Below are 21,497 nucleotides of genomic sequence, written 5' to 3'. Positions count from 1 at the left end.
ATCTGATTCCAAACAGAAGAGGTACTGTAAAATAAAAATCCAAAACATTGTGGAATGAACTAGCTCAACAACTAGTTCAAGAACTAGCTTCTCCAAACTTTTCAGTTCGTTGAAGTTTGATGGAAGGTGTCACAAGCTGCAGTCTAAAAGTATGATTCTCTAAGGAACTTTAAATTACAATTTTATCTGGAAGCCAATCCAACTTATTATGTGAAGTGCCCAACATTTGTAGATTCTTGAATCTGCCATCGTTCTCAGACAATAAGGATACTCCTACTTTCGGCAGATGTAGTTCTACTATTTTACTGGGTTTGTAAAACAATTTCACATCTAAATCTGTAATGTAGTTTTCTGATTCCTTGGAGCCTGAAAGGTTTCCTAACCGCACGTTTTGTAAAGATTCAAAACTGCTCAGAGCAAATAAATGGACTGGTTTACTTCCAGTGTTGTTTATCAAAAGTTTCTTCAGACTTTTGATTGCAGATGTGTGATGGTGTTTCGACATTGGTAATCGTTTTTCCAAAGCGGGGTCGTCAAAGCAGAAATTGAATGAGATATACAACTCCTATATGGAACGGCACTCTTCGCTCAGTAGCCACGAAGGAGATAATTTTATTTCGTTGTAGCTTAAGTGCAAATACTGAAGTAGTGGAGAACAATTAGTCATTTTAGGAAACTACTGGTCAGACTTAATTGATGAAGTGCACTGATTGCCGTGAGAATTATTCTCAAAAATATAAGTCTGAGTAAGACGATCTTCCCGAAGAAAAGTGACAACTCATGTGTCTGTGGTGGGGAACGCCAAGGGACTTCCAAGGGCCAAAGCCAAAGCTGGAAAATTTTAGGAGGGAAATACATTCACAGAACACAGGGAACAGAAGAATTTATCAGGTTCTCTGGCCCAGCGCACTTACCAATTTATTAAATCACATTATTTGAACACATAATTTGTGAGCCTCCTCGGCGTGTCAAGTTTTGTCTTGAACTATTAACCCACTTAGAATTGTCAAAAAATTGCATAAGGCATAAATTATTATCTTAAATCGACTAAATGTTCTCCACTACTTCAGCGTTTGAACTTGAAATACAACAAAATAAAATTATTGCCTTTGTGGCTACTGAGCAAAGAGTGCCGATCCATATAAGAATTGTATATCTCTATCAATTTTTGCTTTGTCGACCCCGCTTTGGAAAGACGATTACCAATGTTGAAACACCATCGCACATCTGCGATCGAAAGTCTGAAGAAAATGTTGATAAACAACACTGGAAGTAAACCAGTCCATTTATTTGCTCTGAGCAGTTTTGAATCTTTACAAAGAGTGCATTTAGGAAACCTTACAGGCTCCAAGGAATCAGAAAACTACATTACAGATTTAGATTTGAAACTGTTTTACAATCTCAGTAACATACTAGAACTTCATCTGCCGAAAGTAGGAGTAACCTTATTGCCTGAGAACGATGGCAGATTCAAGAATCTACAAATGTTGGGCACTTCACATAAAAAGTTGGATTGGCTTCCAGATAAAATTGTAATTTAAAGTTCCTTAGAGAATTATACTTTCAGAATGCAGCTTGTGACACCTTCCCTCAAACTTCAACGAACTGAAAAGTTTGGAGAAGCTAGTTCTTGAACTAGTTCTTGAGCTAGTTTATTCCACAATGTTTTGGATTTTCATTTTACAGTACCTCTTCTGTTTGGAATCAGATGATGAGCTTAATCTCTCTTGCTGACGACAGTAAATGTTACAGATTCTCTCCATTAACATCTTAATCCAAATCTTATTTCACGTTAACAAAGTTGAAAGCAAAGTTCACAATTAGAATTTTTGGTAAACAATCAGGTAAGTTGGGCAGACTCTCCAAAAGGTCATCATACAAATCTACATACATCAGCCTATGCAATTCATCAAGACACTTCTCAATATCTGTGGGCTTGTTAAAATCGAGAACTAGCTTCTCTAAACTTTTCAGTTCGTTGAAGTTTGATGGAAGGTGTGACAAGCTGCATTCTGAAAGTATAATTCTCTAAGGAACTTTAAATTACAATTTTATCTGGAAGCCAATCCAACTTCTTATGTGAAGTGCCCAACATTTGTAGATTCTTGAATCTGCCATCGTTCTCAGGCAATAAGGTTACTCCTACTTTCGGCAGATGAAGTTCTAGTATGTTACTGAGATTGTAAAACAATTTCAAATCTAAATCTGTAATGTAGTTTTCTGATTCCTTGGAGCCTGAAAGGTTTCTAATTGCACTCTTTGTAAAGATTCAAAACTGCTCAGAGCAAATAAATGGACTGGTTTACTTCCAGTGTTGTTTAACAACAGTTTCTTCAGACTTTTGATCGCAGATGTGCGCTGGTGTTTCAACAGTGGTAATCGTCTTTCCAAAGCGGGGTCGTCAAAGCAGAAATTGAATGAGATATACAACTCCTATATGGAACGGCACTCTTCGCTCAGTAGCCACAAAGGAGATAATTTTATTTCGTTGTAGCTCAAGTTCAAATACTGAAGTAGTGGAGAACAATTAGTCATTTTAGGAAACTACTGGTCAGACTTAATTGATGAAGTGCACTGATTGCCGTGAGAATTATTCTCAAAAATATAAGTCTGAGTAAGACGATCTTCCTGAAGAAAAGTGACAACTCATGTGTCTGTGGTGGGGAGTAAGAGTCAACCTTTGGAGTAAGGTTTCCAAAGCGGGGTCGTCAAAGCAGTAATGGAATGAGATATACAACTCCTATATGGAACGGCACTCTTAGCTCAGTAGCCACAAAGGAGATAATTTTATTTCGTTGTAGCTCAAGTTCAAATACTGAAGTAGTGGAGAATAATTAGTCATTTTAGGAAACTACTGGTCAGACTTAATTGATGAAGTGCACTGATTGCCGTGATAATTATTCTCAAAAATATAAGTCTGAGTAAGACGATCTTCCTGAAGAAAAGTGACAACTCATGTGTCTGTGGTGGGGAGTAAGAGTCAACCTTTGGAGTAAGGTTTCCAAAGCGGGGTCGTCAAAGCAGTAATTGAATGAGATATACAACTCCTATATGGAACGGCACTCTTCGCCCAGTAGCCACAAAGGAGATAATTTTATTTCGTTGTAGCTCAAGATCAAATACTGAAGTAGTGGAGAACATTTAGTCAATTTAGGATAATAATTTATGTATTATGCAATTTTTTGACAATTCTAAGTGGGTTAATCGTTCATGACAAAACTCTACACATCGAGGAGGCTCACAAATTATGTGTTCAAATAATGTGTTTAAATTATTTGGGTAGTGTGCTGGGCCAGAGAACCTGATAAATTCTTCTGTCCACTGTGTTCTGTGAATGTATTTCCCTCGGAAAATTTTCCAGCTTTGGCTTTGGCCCTTGGAAGTCCCTTGGCGTTCCCCACCACAGACACATGAGTTGTCACTTTTCTTCAGGAAGATCGTCTTACTCAGACTTATATTTTTGAGAATAATTCTCACGGCAATCAGTGCACTTCATCAATTAAGTCTGACCAGTAGTTTCCTAAAATGACTAATTGTTCTCCACTACTTCAGTGTTTGAACTTAAGCTACAACGAAATAAAATTATCTTCTTTGTGGCTACTGAGCGAAGAGAGACGTTCCATATAGAGGTTGTATATCTCATTCAATTTCTGCTTTGACGACCCCACTTTGGAAAAACGATTACCAATGTCGAAACACCATCGCACATCTGCAATCAAAAGTCTGAAGAAACTGTTGATAAACAACACTGGAAGTAAACCAGTCCATTTATTTGCTCTGAGCAGTTTTGAATCTTTACAAAGAGTGCATTTAGGAAACCTTTCAGGCTCCAAGGAATCAGAAAACTACATTACAGATTTAGATTTGAAATTGTTTTACAATCTCAGTAACATACTAGAACTTCATCTGCCGAAAGTAGGAGTAACCTTATTGCCTGAGAACGATGGCAGATTCAAGAATCTACAAATGTTGGGCACTTCACATAAGAAGTTGGATTGGCTTCCAGATAAAATTGTAATTTAAAGTTCCTTAGAAAATTATACTTTCAGAATGCAGCTTGTAACACCTTGAAGCTTGTCACACAGCTTAAAAAGTTTGGAGAAGCTAGTTCTTAAATTTTAACAAGCCCACAGATATTGAGAAGTGTCTTGATGAATTGCATAGGCTGATGTATGTAGATTTGTATGATGACCTTTTGGACAGTCTGCCCATCTCACCTGATTGTTTACCAAAAAATTCTAATTGTGAACTCTGCTTTCAACTTTGTTAACGTAAAATAAGCGTTGGATTAAGATGTTAATGGAGAGAATCTGTAACATTTACTGTCGTCAGCAAGAGAGATTAAGCTCATCATCTGATTCCAAACAGAAGAGGTACTGTAAAATAAAAATCCAAAACATTGTGGAATGAACTAGCTCAACAACTAGTTCAAGAACTAGCTTCTCCAAACTTTTCAGTTCGTTGAAGTTTGATGGAAGGTGTCACAAGCTGCAGTCTAAAAGTATGATTCTCTAAGGAACTTTAAATTACAATTTTATCTGGAAGCCAATCCAACTTATTATGTGAAGTGCCCAACATTTGTAGATTCTTGAATCTGCCATCGTTCTCAGACAATAAGGTTACTCCTACTTTCGGCAGATGTAGTTCTACTATTTTACTAGGTTTGTAAAACAATTTCAAATCTAAATCTGTAATGTAGTTTTCTGATTCCTTGGAGCCTGAAAGGTTTCCTAACCGCACGTTTTGTAAAGATTCAAAACTGCTCAGAGCAAATAAATGGACTGGTTTACTTCCAGTGTTGTTTATCAAAAGTTTCTTCAGACTTTTGATTGCAGATGTGTGATGGTGTTTCGACATTGGTAATCGTTTTTCCAAAGCGGGGTCGTCAAAGCAGAAATTGAATGAGATATACAACTCCCATATGGAACGGCACTCTTCGCTCAGTAGCCACAAAGGTGATAATTTTATTTCGTTGTAGCTTAAGTTCAAATACTGAAGTAGTGGAGAACAATTAGTCATTTTAGGAAACTACTGGTCAGACTTAATTGATGAAGTGCACTGATTGCCGTGAGAATTATTCTCAAAAATATAAGTCTGAGTAAGACGATCTTCCTGAAGAAAAGTGACAACTCATGTGTCTGTGGTGGGGAGTAAGAGTCAACCTTTGGAGTAAGGTTTCCAAAGCGGGGTCGTCAAAGCAGTAATTGAATGAGATATACAACTCCTATATGGAACGGCACTCTTCGCCCAGTAGCCACAAAGGAGATAATTTTATTTCGTTGTAGCTCAAGTTCAAATACTGAAGTAGTGGAGAACATTTAGTCAATTTAGGATAATAATTTATGTATTATGCAATTTTTTGACGATTCTAAGTGGGTTAATCGTTCATGACAAAACTCTACACATCGAGGAGGCTCACAAATTATGTGTTCAAATAATGTGTTGAAATTATTTGGGTAGTGTGCTGGGCCAGAGAACCTGATAAATTCTTCTGTCCCCTGTGTTCTGTGAATGTATTTCCCTCGGAAAATTTTCCAGCTTTGGCTTTAGCCCTTGGAAGTCCCTTGGCGTTCCCCACCACAGACACATGAGTTGTCACTTTTCTTCAGGAAGATCGTCTTACTCAGACTTATATTTTTGAGAATAATTCTCACGGCAATCAGTGCACTTCATCAATTAAGTCTGACCAGTAGTTTCCTAAAATGACTAATTGTTCTCCACTACTTCAGTGTTTGAACTTAAGCTACAACGAAATAAAATTATCTTCTTTGTGGCTACTGAGCGAAGAGAGACGTTCCATATAGAGGTTGTATATCTCATTCAATTTCTGCTTTGACGACCCCACTTTGGAAAAACGATTGCCAATGTCGAAACACCATCGCACATCTGCAATCAAAAGTCTGAAGAAACTGTTGATAAACAACACTGGAAGTAAACCAGTCCATTTATTTGCTCTGAGCAGTTTTGAATCTTTACAAAGAGTGCATTTAGGAAACCTTTCAGGCTCCAAGGAATCAGAAAACTACATTACAGATTTAGATTTGAAATTGTTTTACAATCTCAGTAACATACTAGAACTTCATCTGCCGAAAGTAGGAGTAACCTTATTGCCTGAGAACGATGGCAGATTCAAGAATCTACAAATGTTGGGCACTTCACATAAGAAGTTGGATTGGCTTCCAGATAAAATTGTAATTTAAAGTTCCTTAGAAAATTATACTTTCAGAATGCAGCTTGTAACACCTTGAAGCTTGTCACACAGCTTGAAAAGTTTGGAGAAGCTAGTTCTTAAATTTTAACAAGCCCACAGATATTGAGAAGTGTCTTGATGAATTGCATAGGCTGATGTATGTAGATTTGTATGATGACCTTTTGGACAGTCTGCCCATCTCACCTGATTGTTTACCAAAAAATTCTAATTGTGAACTTTGCTTTCAACTTTGTTAACGTAAAAAAAGCGTTGGATTAAGATGTTAATGGAGAGAATCTGTAACATTTACTGTCGTCAGCAAGAGAGATTAAGCTCATCATCTGATTCCAAACAGAAGAGGTACTGTAAAATAAAAATCCAAAACATTGTGGAATGAACTAGATCAACAACTTGTTCAAGAACTAGCTTCTCCAAACTTTTCAGTTCGTTGAAGTTTGATGGAAGGTGTCACAAGCTGCAGTCTAAAAGTATGATTCTCTAAGGAACTTTAAATTACAATTTTATCTGGAAGCCAATCCAACTTATTATGTGAAGTGCCCAACATTTGTAGATTCTTGAATCTGCCATCGTTCTCAGACAATAAGGTTACTCCTACTTTCGGCAGATGTAGTTCTACTATTTTACTGGGTTTGTAAAACAATTTCAAATCTAAATCTGTAATGTAGTTTTCTGATTCCTTGGAGCCTGAAAGGTTTCCTAAATGCACTCTTTGTAAAGATTCAAAACTGCTCAGAGCAAATAAATGGACTGGTTTACTTCCAGTGTTGTTTATCAACAGTTTCTTCAGACTTTTGATTGCAGATGTGCGCTGGTGTTTCGACATTGGTAATCGTTTTTCCAAAGCGGGGTCGTCAAAGCAGAAATTGAATGAGATATACAACTCCTATATGGAACGGCACTCTTCGCTCAGTAGCCACAAAGGAGATAATTTTATTTCGTTGTAGCTCAAGTTCAAATACTGAAGTAGTGGAGAACAATTAGTCATTTTAGGAAACTACTGGTCAGACTTAATTGATGAAGTGCACTGATTGCCGTGAGAATTATTCTCAAAAATATAAGTCTGAGTAAGACGATCTTCCTGAAGAAAAGTGACAACTCATGTGTCTGTGGTGGGGAGTAAGAGTCAACCTTTGGAGTAAGGTTTCCAAAGCGGGGTCGTCAAAGCAGTAATTGAATGAGATATACAACTCCTATATGGAACGGCACTCTTCGCTCAGTAGCCACAAAGGAGATAATTTTATTTCGTTGTAGCTCAAGTTCAAATACTGAAGTAGTGGAGAACATTTAGTCAATTTAGGATAATAATTTATGTATTATGCAATTTTTTGACAATTCTAAGTGGGTTAATCGTTCATGACAAAACTCTACACATCGAGGAGGCTCACAAATTATCTGTTCAAATAATGTGTTTAAATTATTTGGGTAGTGTGCTGGGCCAGAGAACCTGATAAATTCTTCTGTACCCTGTGTTCTGTGAATGTATTTCCCTCGGAAAATTTTCCAGCTTTGGCTTTGGCCCTTGGAAGTCCCTTGGCGTTCCCCACCACAGACACATGAGTTGTCACTTTTCTTCAGGAAGATCGTCTTACTCAGACTTATATTTTTGAGAATAATTCTCACGGCAATCAGTGCACTTCATCAATTAAGTCTGACCAGTAGTTTCCTAAAATGACTAATTGTTCTCCACTACTTCAGTGTTTGAACTTAAGCTACAACGAAATAAAATTATCTCCTTTGTGGCTACTGAGCGAAGAGAGACGTTCCATATAGAGGTTGTATATCTCATTCAATTTCTGCTTTGACGACCCCGCTTTGGAAAAACGATTACCAATGTCGAAACACCATCGCACATCCGCAATCAAAAGTCTGAAGAAACTGTTGATAAACAACACTGGAAGTAAACCAGTCCATTTATTTGCTCTGAGCAGTTTTGAATCTTTACAAAGAGTGCATTTAGGAAACCTTTCAGGCTCCAAGGAATCAGAAAACTACATTACAGATTTAGATTTGAAATTGTTTTACAATCTCAGTAACATACTAGAACTTCATCTGCCGAAAGTAGGAGTAACCTTATTGCCTGAGAACGATGGCAGATTCAAGAATCTACAAATGTTGGGCACTTCACATAAGAAGTTGGATTGGCTTCCAGATAAAATTGTAATTTAAAGTTCCTTAGAAAATTATACTTTCAGAATGCAGCTTGTAACACCTTGAAGCTTGTCACACAGCTTGAAAAGTTTGGAGAAGCTAGTTCTTAAATTTTAACAAGCCCACAGATATTGAGAAGTGTCTTGATGAATTGCATAGGCTGATGTATGTAGATTTGTATGATGACCTTTTGGAGAGTCTGCCCATCTCACCTGATTGTTTACCAAAAAATTCTAATTGTGAACTTTGCTTTCAACTTTGTTAACGTAAAAAAAGCGTTGGATTAAGATGTTAATGGAGAGAATCTGTAACATTTACTGTCGTCAGCAAGAGAGATTAAGCTCATCATCTGATTCCAAACAGAAGAGGTACTGTAAAATAAAAATCCAAAACATTGTGGAATGAACTAGATCAACAACTTGTTCAAGAACTAGCTTCTCCAAACTTTTCAGTTCGTTGAAGTTTGATGGAAGGTGTCACAAGCTGCAGTCTAAAAGTATGATTCTCTAAGGAACTTTAAATTACAATTTTATCTGGAAGCCAATCCAACTTATTATGTGAAGTGCCCAACATTTGTAGATTCTTGAATCTGCCATCGTTCTCAGACAATAAGGTTACTCCTACTTTCGGCAGATGTAGTTCTACTATTTTACTGGGTTTGTAAAACAATTTCAAATCTAAATCTGTAATGTAGTTTTCTGATTCCTTGGAGCCTGAAAGGTTTCCTAAATGCACTCTTTGTAAAGATTCAAAACTGCTCAGAGCAAATAAATGGACTGGTTTACTTCCGGTGTTGTTTATCAACAGTTTCTTCAGACTTTTGATTGCAGATGTGCGATGGTGTTTCGACATTGGTAATCGTTTTTCCAAAGCGGGGTCGTCAAAGCAGAAATTGAATGAGATATACAACTCCTATATGGAACGGCACTCTTCGCTCAGTAGCCACAAAGGAGATAATTTTATTTCGTTGTAGCTCAAGTTCAAATACTGAAGTAGTGGAGAACAATTAGTCATTTTAGGAAACTACTGGTCAGACTTAATTGATGAAGTGCACTGATTGCCGTGAGAATTATTCTCAAAAATATAAGTCTGAGTAAGACGATCTTCATGAAGAAAAGTGACAACTCATGTGTCTGTGGTGGGGAGTAAGAGTCAACCTTTGGAGTAAGGTTTCCAAAGCGGGGTCGTCAAAGCAGTAATTGAATGAGATATACAACTCCTATATGGAACGGCACTCTTCGCTCAGTAGCCACAAAGGAGATAATTTTATTTCGTTGTAGCTCAAGTTCAAATACTGAACTGGAGAACATTTAGTCAATTTAGGATAATAATTTATGTATTATGCAATTTTTTGACAATTCTAAGTGGGTTAATCGTGCATGACAAAACTCTACACATCGAGGAGGCTCACAAATTATGTGTTCAAATAATGTGTTTAAATTATTTGGGTAGTGTGCTGGGCCAGAGAACCTGATAAATTCTTCTGTACCCTGTGTTCTGTGAATGTATTTCCCTCGGAAAATTTTCCAGCTTTGGCTTTGGCCCTTGGAAGTCCCTTGGCGTTCCCCACCACAGACACATGAGTTGTCACTTTTCTTCAGGAAGATCGTCTTACTCAGACTTATATTTTTGAGAATAATTCTCACGGCAATCAGTGCACTTCATCAATTAAGTCTGACTAGTAGTTTCCTAAAATGACTAATTGTTCTCCACTACTTCAGTGTTTGAACTTAAGCTACAACGAAATAAAATTATCTCCTTTGTGGCTACTGAGCGAAGAGAGACGTTCCATATAGAGGTTGTATATCTCATTCAATTTCTGCTTTGACGACCCCGCTTTGGAAAAACGATTACCAATGTCGAAACACCATCGCACATCCGCAATCAAAAGTCTGAAGAAACTGTTGATAAACAACACTGGAAGTAAACCAGTCCATTTATTTGCTCTGAGCAGTTTTGAATCTTTACAAAGAGTGCATTTAGGAAACCTTTCAGGCTCCAAGGAATCAGAAAACTACATTACAGATTTAGATTTGAAATTGTTTTACAATCTCAGTAACATACTAGAACTTCATCTGCCGAAAGTAGGAGTAACCTTATTGCCTGAGAACGATGGCAGATTCAAGAATCTACAAATGTTGGGCACTTCACATAAGAAGTTGGATTGGCTTCCAGATAAAATTGTAATTTAAAGTTCCTTAGAAAATTATACTTTCAGAATGCAGCTTGTAACACCTTGAAGCTTGTCACACAGCTTGAAAAGTTTGGAGAAGCTAGTTCTTAAATTTTAACAAGCCCACAGATATTGAGAAGTGTCTTGATGAATTGCATAGGCTGATGTATGTACATTTGTATGATGACCTTTTGAGGAGTCTGCCCATCTCACCTGATTGTTTACCAAAAAATGCTAATTGTGAACTTTGCTTTTAACTTTGTTAACGTAAAATAAGCGTTGGATTAAGATGTTAATGGAGAGAATCTGTAACATTTACTGTCGTCAGCAAGAGAGATTAAGCTCATCATCTGATTCCAAACAGAAGAGGTACTGTAAAATAAAAATCCAAAACATTGTGGAATGAACTAGCTCAACAACTAGTTCAAGAACTAGCTTCTCCAAACTTTTCAGTTCGTTGAAGTTTGATGGAAGGTGTCACAAGCTGCAGTCTAAAAGTATGATTCTCTAAGGAACTTTAAATTACAATTTTATCTGGAAGCCAATCCAACTTATTATGTGAAGTGCCCAACATTTGTAGATTCTTGAATCTGCCATCGTTCTCAGACAATAAGGATACTCCTACTTTCGGCAGATGTAGTTCTACTATTTTACTGGGTTTGTAAAACAATTTCACATCTAAATCTGTAATGTAGTTTTCTGATTCCTTGGAGCCTGAAAGGTTTCCTAACCGCACGTTTTGTAAAGATTCAAAACTGCTCAGAGCAAATAAATGGACTGGTTTACTTCCAGTGTTGTTTATCAAAAGTTTCTTCAGACTTTTGATTGCAGATGTGTGATGGTGTTTCGACATTGGTAATCGTTTTTCCAAAGCGGGGTCGTCAAAGCAGAAATTGAATGAGATATACAACTCCTATATGGAACGGCACTCTTCGCTCAGTAGCCACGAAGGAGATAATTTTATTTCGTTGTAGCTTAAGTGCAAATACTGAAGTAGTGGAGAACAATTAGTCATTTTAGGAAACTACTGGTCAGACTTAATTGATGAAGTGCACTGATTGCCGTGAGAATTATTCTCAAAAATATAAGTCTGAGTAAGACGATCTTCCCGAAGAAAAGTGACAACTCATGTGTCTGTGGTGGGGAACGCCAAGGGACTTCCAAGGGCCAAAGCCAAAGCTGGAAAATTTTAGGAGGGAAATACATTCACAGAACACAGGGAACAGAAGAATTTATCAGGTTCTCTGGCCCAGCGCACTTACCAATTTATTAAATCACATTATTTGAACACATAATTTGTGAGCCTCCTCGGCGTGTCAAGTTTTGTCTTGAACTATTAACCCACTTAGAATTGTCAAAAAATTGCATAAGGCATAAATTATTATCTTAAATCGACTAAATGTTCTCCACTACTTCAGCGTTTGAACTTGAAATACAACAAAATAAAATTATTGCCTTTGTGGCTACTGAGCAAAGAGTGCCGATCCATATAAGAATTGTATATCTCTATCAATTTTTGCTTTGTCGACCCCGCTTTGGAAAGACGATTACCAATGTTGAAACACCATCGCACATCTGCGATCGAAAGTCTGAAGAAAATGTTGATAAACAACACTGGAAGTAAACCAGTCCATTTATTTGCTCTGAGCAGTTTTGAATCTTTACAAAGAGTGCATTTAGGAAACCTTACAGGCTCCAAGGAATCAGAAAACTACATTACAGATTTAGATTTGAAACTGTTTTACAATCTCAGTAACATACTAGAACTTCATCTGCCGAAAGTAGGAGTAACCTTATTGCCTGAGAACGATGGCAGATTCAAGAATCTACAAATGTTGGGCACTTCACATAAAAAGTTGGATTGGCTTCCAGATAAAATTGTAATTTAAAGTTCCTTAGAGAATTATACTTTCAGAATGCAGCTTGTGACACCTTCCCTCAAACTTCAACGAACTGAAAAGTTTGGAGAAGCTAGTTCTTGAACTAGTTCTTGAGCTAGTTTATTCCACAATGTTTTGGATTTTCATTTTACAGTACCTCTTCTGTTTGGAATCAGATGATGAGCTTAATCTCTCTTGCTGACGACAGTAAATGTTACAGATTCTCTCCATTAACATCTTAATCCAAATCTTATTTCACGTTAACAAAGTTGAAAGCAAAGTTCACAATTAGAATTTTTGGTAAACAATCAGGTAAGTTGGGCAGACTCTCCAAAAGGTCATCATACAAATCTACATACATCAGCCTATGCAATTCATCAAGACACTTCTCAATATCTGTGGGCTTGTTAAAATCGAGAACTAGCTTCTCTAAACTTTTCAGTTCGTTGAAGTTTGATGGAAGGTGTGACAAGCTGCATTCTGAAAGTATAATTCTCTAAGGAACTTTAAATTACAATTTTATCTGGAAGCCAATCCAACTTCTTATGTGAAGTGCCCAACATTTGTAGATTCTTGAATCTGCCATCGTTCTCAGGCAATAAGGTTACTCCTACTTTCGGCAGATGAAGTTCTAGTATGTTACTGAGATTGTAAAACAATTTCAAATCTAAATCTGTAATGTAGTTTTCTGATTCCTTGGAGCCTGAAAGGTTTCTAATTGCACTCTTTGTAAAGATTCAAAACTGCTCAGAGCAAATAAATGGACTGGTTTACTTCCAGTGTTGTTTAACAACAGTTTCTTCAGACTTTTGATCGCAGATGTGCGCTGGTGTTTCAACAGTGGTAATCGTCTTTCCAAAGCGGGGTCGTCAAAGCAGAAATTGAATGAGATATACAACTCCTATATGGAACGGCACTCTTCGCTCAGTAGCCACAAAGGAGATAATTTTATTTCGTTGTAGCTCAAGTTCAAATACTGAAGTAGTGGAGAACAATTAGTCATTTTAGGAAACTACTGGTCAGACTTAATTGATGAAGTGCACTGATTGCCGTGAGAATTATTCTCAAAAATATAAGTCTGAGTAAGACGATCTTCCTGAAGAAAAGTGACAACTCATGTGTCTGTGGTGGGGAGTAAGAGTCAACCTTTGGAGTAAGGTTTCCAAAGCGGGGTCGTCAAAGCAGTAATGGAATGAGATATACAACTCCTATATGGAACGGCACTCTTAGCTCAGTAGCCACAAAGGAGATAATTTTATTTCGTTGTAGCTCAAGTTCAAATACTGAAGTAGTGGAGAATAATTAGTCATTTTAGGAAACTACTGGTCAGACTTAATTGATGAAGTGCACTGATTGCCGTGATAATTATTCTCAAAAATATAAGTCTGAGTAAGACGATCTTCCTGAAGAAAAGTGACAACTCATGTGTCTGTGGTGGGGAGTAAGAGTCAACCTTTGGAGTAAGGTTTCCAAAGCGGGGTCGTCAAAGCAGTAATGGAATGAGATATACAACTCCTATATGGAACGGCACTCTTCGCTCAGTAGCCACAAAGGAGATAATTTTATTTCGTTGTAGCTCAAGTTCAAATACTGAAGTAGTGGAGAACATTTAGTCAATTTAGGATAATAATTTATGTATTATGCAATTTTTTGACAATTCTAAGTGGGTTAATCGTTCATGACAAAACTCTACACATCGAGGAGGCTCACAAATTATGTGTTCAAATAATGTGTTTAAATTATTTGGGTAATGTGCTGGGCCAGAGAACCTGATAAATTCTTCTGTCCCCTGTGTTCTGTGAATGTATTTCCCTCGGAAAATTTTCCAGCTTTGGCTTTAGCCCTTGGAAGTCCCTTGGCGTTCCCCACCACAGACACATGAGTTGTCACTTTTCTTCAGGAAGATCGTCTTACTCAGACTTATATTTTTGAGAATAATTCTCACGGCAATCAGTGCACTTCATCAATTAAGTCTGACCAGTAGTTTCCTAAAATGACTAATTGTTCTCCACTACTTCAGTGTTTGAACTTAAGCTACAACGAAATAAAATTATCTTCTTTGTGGCTACTGAGCGAAGAGAACCGTTCCATATAGAGGTTGTATATCTCATTCAATTTCTGCTTTGACGACCCCGCTTTGGAAAAACGATTACCAATGTCGAAACACCATCGCACATCTGCAATCAAAAGTCTGAAGAAACTGTTGATAAACAATACTGGAAGTAAACCAGTCCATTTATTTGCTCTGAGCAGTTTTGAATCTTTACAAAGAGTGCATTTAGGAAACCTTTCAGGCTCCAAGGAATCAGAAAACTACATTACAGATTTAGATTTGAAATTGTTTTACAATCTCAGTAACATACTAGAACTTCATCTGCCGAAAGTAGGAGTAACCTTATTGCCTGAGAACGATGGCAGATTCAAGAATCTAAAAATGTTGGTCACTTCACATAAGAAGTTGGATTGGCTTCCAGATAAAATTGTAATTTAAAGTTCCTTAGAAAATTATACTTTCAGAATGCAGCTTGTAACACCTTGAAGCTTGTCACACAGCTTTGAAAAGTTTGGAGAAGCTAGTTCTTAAATTTTAACAAGCCCACAGATATTGAGAAGTGTCTTGATGAATTGCATAGGCTGATGTATGTAGATTTGTATGATGACCTTTTGGAGAGTCTGTCCATCTCACCTGATTGTTTACCTAAAAATTCTAATTGTGAACTTTGCTTTCAACTTTGTTAACGTAAAATAAGTGTAATATATTGGAATCAGCTGATAATTTGGTTTTATGTTTATTATGAACATGTAAACAAATAATGTTATGTTTTGTTCTATGATTAAATGAGTTTAACTTAGTTCTTGATTTTATTTCACTGGCGACGATGAATAAAAAACGAACCCAAAGATGTGAAGATATTGGTTGGAACAATAAAGAAGAGGTGCGAAAGAGAATGGAAAAGTTTTCAATAGAACCCTATGATGAAAAATTGAACTGGGAGGATTATGAAGCTCACTTCCAATTGATGTGCAAGGTAAAGGGATTGGGTGATGACAGTAATGAAACTGAGGAGGCAAGAAGGGATCTTCTTCTAGCATATGTTGGACCTGTACCCCTCAAAAAGGTATCTAACTTCGTTTTACCTAGGCAAATTTATTACATACCAATGACTGAACTGATTGATACATTTCGGTGTGTTTATAAACCTAGTAAAACAATCTTTGCAGCGAGACTAGACTTTGAAAAATGTGTGAGAGGAAATGATGAGAGTTTTTCAAATTTCGTCTTGCGTTTAAAAGAGTTAGCCTCCTACTGTAAATACGACAGGTATTTTGAGGAAAGAGTAAGGGATAGATTTGCTGGTGGCGTTAACTTTCCACAGTTTGAAGTTGAAATCAGGCAAAGGTGGCCAGAAGGCATAAATAAAGATGGTTCACGTTTAACTTTAAATGAGTTGGTAGATTTAGCTGAAGCGATGGATAGAGCCAAGCGGGAAATGAATATTTTAGAAGAAGCTATGCCTGTAATTAACAAGGTACATAACTATGATAAGAAAAATAGATCTTTGGCAAAAGAAACATACAGCCATTCTACAGAAGATTGTAATCAGTGTGGACTAGTACACAGTGAAGAATTTTGTCCAGCTCAAAAGTCTAAGTGTTTTTCATGTGGAAAGCAAGGTCATTTCTCACGACAATGTGGAACCAAAAAGACAAAACAATGTCACTTCTGTGGAAAGATGGGTCATTTTCCGCGACATTGTCGTTCAAAAAAGGCCTATTTGAACCAAATCAACGACACAGACATAAAATCTGAGGAAGAAGAGGTACAGTTAGGAATTTCTGAACTTAAACCTAATAGGAAGATCCCAAGAGCACAAATTAATGTTACCCTAAATGAAGTACCAACAACCATGGAGTTTGATTCAGGAGCTAGAGCATCAATGATTGATGCACCCCTGTGGAAACAAATTGGATCACCAAATTTGAGGGCATGTAAAACAAAATTTGTCGCTTATGGAAACAATACCCTGGATGTTTTAGGAGAGTGTGAAGTTAATGTTAAAGTTGATGGACAGATTAGGAAACTTAAGGCGGCTGTGGTAAATGGAAACGAATCTCCTTTGTTTGGATTACCATGGATGCATTGCCTTCAACATGAAATTACCACCTAGTGTTACGATTCGTAAGTTGGATAACACCAATAAAGATGAAAATGCTTCTACAGTAACCGAAGAGGAAATTAACCAAGTTATTTCAGAGTTTAGTGACGTATTTAAGAAAGAATTGGGAACAATTAAAGGCTATCAGGCGAAGATACATGTTAAGAGTGACTCAGAGCCTAGGTGTTTTCCTGCTCGCAGAGTGCCTTTTCCACTAAGAAGTAGAGTTGAGCAAGAACTAAACAGACTGGTAAGTGATGGTGTTATAGAAAAGGTAGATCCTTCCAAAACTCCTATCGAATGGGCAACACCAACAGTAAATGTTGAGAAGGAAAATGGCACAATTAGAATATGTGGAGATTTTCGGGTAACCTTAAACCCAAACATCGTTACCCATACAACACTTTTGCCAACTTTTGAGGAACTGACGAATAAAGTATCTCGAGGGAAGCAGTATTCAGTTGTCGACTTGAGAGATGCATATCTCCAAATGGAAGTATCGGAGGAAGACAGAAAATATCTGGTAATATCCACGCACGTTGGATACTATAGATACAAGAGACTACCATTTGGTATAACCTCCAGCCCAGGTATCTTTCAGGAATACATGGAGAAGCTCCTTGAAGGCATACCACAAGTGGGGGTACTTCTAGATGATGTAATCATTACGGGCCGAAACAAAGAAGAACACCTCATGAACTTAAAGGAAGTATTAAAACGAATGAGTGACGCAGGGCTAAAAGCGAAGAAAGAAAAATGTAGATTCATGCAGAATTCAGTCACCTATCTTGGACACATTATCGATGAACGGGGTATCCATCCAACAAAAGAGAAGATTGAAGCAATACAAAAGGCACCTAAACCTACAAATGTCAAACAGCTTAGGTCTTTTTTAGGATCCATAAACTATTATGAAAGGTTTATCCCTAGGTTGCATGCGCTGTGCTCAAGGTTACATCGACTTACCAGCAACAGATCGAAATGGATCTGGACAGAGAAAGAAGATGAAGTATTTACAAAGGTCAAAATGATTCTTTCGGAAGAAGACACAGTTGTTCCATATGATGAATCCAAACCTCTAGTGTTGGTGTGTGATGCGTCAGAAGACGGTCTTGGGAGTGTCCTAATGCACAAGTGTGAAGATGGTCTGGAAAAACCAATCGCGTATGCTAGCAGAACTCTTTCAGATGCTGAGAAAAGATACTCGAATATTGATCGAGAAGCACTTGCAATTTTATTTGCTGTAAGAAAGTTTCACCAATATGTATATGGACGAAGCTTCACACTTGTCACCGATCATAAACCCCTTCAAAGAATATTTGGAGAAAACCGGAATCTTCCAAAGGTAATGAACAATAGGTTGGTGAGATGGGCCCTAGAACTTAATCAGTACAATTTTCAAATCAAGTACAGGAAAGGAGATGAAAACGTTTGTGCTGATGCACTATCCCGTCTTCCCATCAGAATCAGAGAAGAAGCTACCGATGTAAGGGACATAAAGTTTTTAAACATGGATAAAGTTGAGACATTGGTGTCCTATAAGGAACTCAAACATAACAGCAGTTTGGACAAGGAGATAAAATTAGTACAAAGTTATGTGCTAAATGCATGGCCAGAGAAGGTACCAGATAACATTAAAACATTTAAACAAAGGAAAGAAGAATTATCAGTTGAAGATGGTGTTTTGATGTGGTTTGGTAGAGTTGTTGTGCCAACAAATATGAGAAAGAAAATCTTGAGAATTTTGCACTGTGGCCATCCTGGAATTTCAGCTATGAGATCAATTACCAGATACTATGTATGGTGGCCTGACATTGACAAAGACGTTGAAATGCATGTTAAGACTTGTGAAGCATGTCAAGAAAACAGAGGAAACATTGAAGAAGTCCCGGTCTATCCATGGAACATTCCTGAAAAAGTGTGGGAAAGAGTTCATTTGGATTTAGCTGGACCAGTTGATGGAGTAATGTGGTTAGTAGGGATTGACGCGCTATCTAAGTGGGCAGAAGTTGAATGTTTAAGAACAACGACTTCAACTGCCATAATTCAAAGATTAAGATCGTGGATGAGCAGGTATGGGATACCATCACAAGTAGTAACTGACAACGGGCCACAGTTTGTCTCTACTGAAATGGAAGCATTTTTCAAGAGACATTCAATTCGACATATAAGAACTACTCCTTATCATCCTAGAAGTAATGGCTTAGTTGAACGTCTAATAGGGACTTTGAAAAGGCGTTACAGAACAACAAAACAAGAAATTAATGATTCTTCATTGGCATTGCAAAATGTGTTGTTCAGTTACAGAAATGCCCCACAAAAAACAACAGGACGAGCCCCTGCAGAGTTGTTTCTTGGTCGAAGAATGCCAACTATGTTGGACAACATGAAACCAAACCTTAGACAACAATTAGATCTGAAAATTTGGAAGGAACAACAAAATCCAACTCAAAAGAAAACCTTAAGAGCATTCAGTGAAGGGGAAGAAGTATGGATTAAAAAAGAGAATAACCCTGGTTGGATAGCAGGAACCATAGTCAAACGCAATGGCTTATACTCGTATGAAGTCATGTGTGGTGGAGTGATAAAAAGAAAACATTCGGATCAACTGCGAAGAAGAGAAGGTGCGGTAGACGATGAGGAGGGAAAAGTGTAATATATTGGAATCAGCTGATAATTTGGTTTTATGTTTATTATGAACATGTAAACAAATAATGTTATGTTTTGTTCTATGATTAAATGAGTTTAACTTAGTTCTTGATTTTATTTCAATAAGCGTTGGATTAAGATGTTAATGGAGAGAATCTGTAACATTTACTGTCGTCAGCAAGAGAGATTAAGCTCATCATCTGATTCCAAACAGAAGAGGTACTGTAAAATAAAAATCCAAAACATTGTGGAATGAACTAGCTCAACAACTAGTTCAAGAACTAGCTTCTCCAAACTTTTCAGTTCGTTGAAGTTTGATGGAAGGTGTCACAAGCTGCAGTCTAAAAGTATGATTCTCTAAGGAACTTTAAATTACAATTTTATCTGGAAGCCAATCCAACTTATTATGTGAAATGCCCAACATTTGTAGATTCTTGATATGCCATCGTTCTCAGACAATAAGGTTACTCCTACTTTCGGCAGATGTAGTTCTACTATTTTACTGGGTTTGTAAAACAATTTCAAATCTAAATCTGTAATGTAGTTTTCTGATTCCTTGGAGCCTGAAAGGTTTCCTAACCGCACGTTTTGTAATGATTCAAAACTGCTCAGAGCAAATAAATGGACTGGTTTACTTCCAGTGTTGTTTAACAACAGTTTCTTCAGACTTTTGATCGCAGATGTGCGCTGGTGTTTCAACAATGGTAATCGTCTTTCCAAAGCGGGGTCGTCAAAGCAGATATTGAATGAGATATACAACCTCTATATGGAACGGTTCTCTTCGCTCAGTAGCCACAAAGAAGATAATTTTATTTCGTTGTAGCTTAAGTTCAAACACTGAAGTAGTGGAGAACAATTAGTCATTTTAGGAAACTACTGGTCAGACTTAATTGATGAAGTGCACTGATTGCCGTGAGAATTATTCTCAAAAATATAAGTCTGAGTAAGACGATCTTCCTGAAGAAAAGTGACAACTCATGTGTCTGTGGTGGGGAACGCCAAGGGACTTCCAAGGGCTAAAGCCAAAGCATATCAAGAATCTACAAATGTTGGGCACTTCACATAAGAAGTTGGATTGGCTTCCAGATAAAATTGTAATTTAAAGTTCCTTAGAAAATTATACTTTCAGAATGCAGCTTGTAACACCTTGAAGCTTGTCACACAGCTTTGAAAAGTTTGGAGAAGCTAGTTCTTAAATTTTAACAAGCCCACAGATATTGAGAAGTGTCTTGATGAATTGCATAGGCTGATGTATGTAGATTTGTATGATGACCTTTTGGAGAGTCTGTCCATCTCACCTGATTGTTTACCTAAAAATTCTAATTGTGAACTTTGCTTTCAACTTTGTTAACGTAAATTAAGCGTTGGATTAAGATGTTAATGGAGAGAATCTGTAACATTTACTGTCGTCAGCAAGAGAGATTAAGCTCATCATCTGATTCCAAACAGAAGAGGTACTGTAAAATAAAAATCCAAAACATTGTGGAATGAACTAGCTCAACAACTAGTTCAAGAACTAGCTTCTCCAAACTTTTCAGTTCGTTGAAGTTTGATGGAAGGTGTCACAAGCTGCAGTCTAAAAGTATGATTCTCTAAGGAACTTTAAATTACAATTTTATCTGGAAGCCAATCCAACTTATTATGTGAAATGCCCAACATTTGTAGATTCTTGATATGCCATCGTTCTCAGACAATAAGGTTACTCCTACTTTCGGCAGATGTAGTTCTACTATTTTACTGGGTTTGTAAAACAATTTCAAATCTAAATCTGTAATGTAGTTTTCTGATTCCTTGGAGCCTGAAAGGTTTCCTAACCGCACGTTTTGTAATGATTCAAAACTGCTCAGAGCAAATAAATGGACTGGTTTACTTCCAGTGTTGTTTATCAAAAGTTTCTTCAGACTTTTGATTGCAGATGTGTGATGGTGTTTCGACATTGGTAATCGTTTTTCCAAAGCGGGGTCGTCAAAGCAGAAATTGAATGAGATATACAACTCCTATATGGAACGGCACTCTTCGCTCAGTAGCCACAAAGGAGATAATTTTATTTCGTTGTAGCTCAAGTTCAAATACTGAAGTAGTGGAGAACAATTAGTCATTTTAGGAAACTACTTGTCAGACTTAATTGATGAAGTGCACTGATTGCCGTGATAATTATTCTCAAAAATATAAGTCTGAGTAAGACGATCTTCCTGAAGAAAAGTGACAACTCATGTGTCTGTGGTGGGGAGTAAGAGTCAACCTTTGGAGTAAGGTTTCCAAAGCGGGGTCGTTTAAGC

General features: G+C 37.2%; 1 protein-coding gene across 1 annotated transcript; it reads left to right on the top strand.

Moving 5' to 3' along the window:
* Nucleotides 1-16,564: 16,564 nt before the first annotated feature.
* Nucleotides 16,565-19,225, top strand: LOC128998813 (uncharacterized protein K02A2.6-like). The gene has a single exon (XM_054425169.1). The coding sequence runs from the start codon at nucleotides 16,565-16,567 to the stop codon at nucleotides 19,223-19,225; it is 2,661 nt and encodes an 886-aa protein (XP_054281144.1).
* Nucleotides 19,226-21,497: the final 2,272 nt, after the last annotated feature.

Source organism: Macrosteles quadrilineatus, unplaced genomic scaffold (assembly GCF_028750875.1).
Source record: "Macrosteles quadrilineatus isolate MER2022 unplaced genomic scaffold, UCM_ALF_1.0 Scaffold_7__1_contigs__length_78375512, whole genome shotgun sequence".
In the NCBI taxonomy this organism is placed as follows: Eukaryota; Metazoa; Arthropoda; class Insecta; order Hemiptera; family Cicadellidae; genus Macrosteles; species Macrosteles quadrilineatus.
The sequence above is the reverse complement of the archived record's forward strand: the minus strand, read 5'-3'. Positions and strand labels throughout refer to the sequence as shown.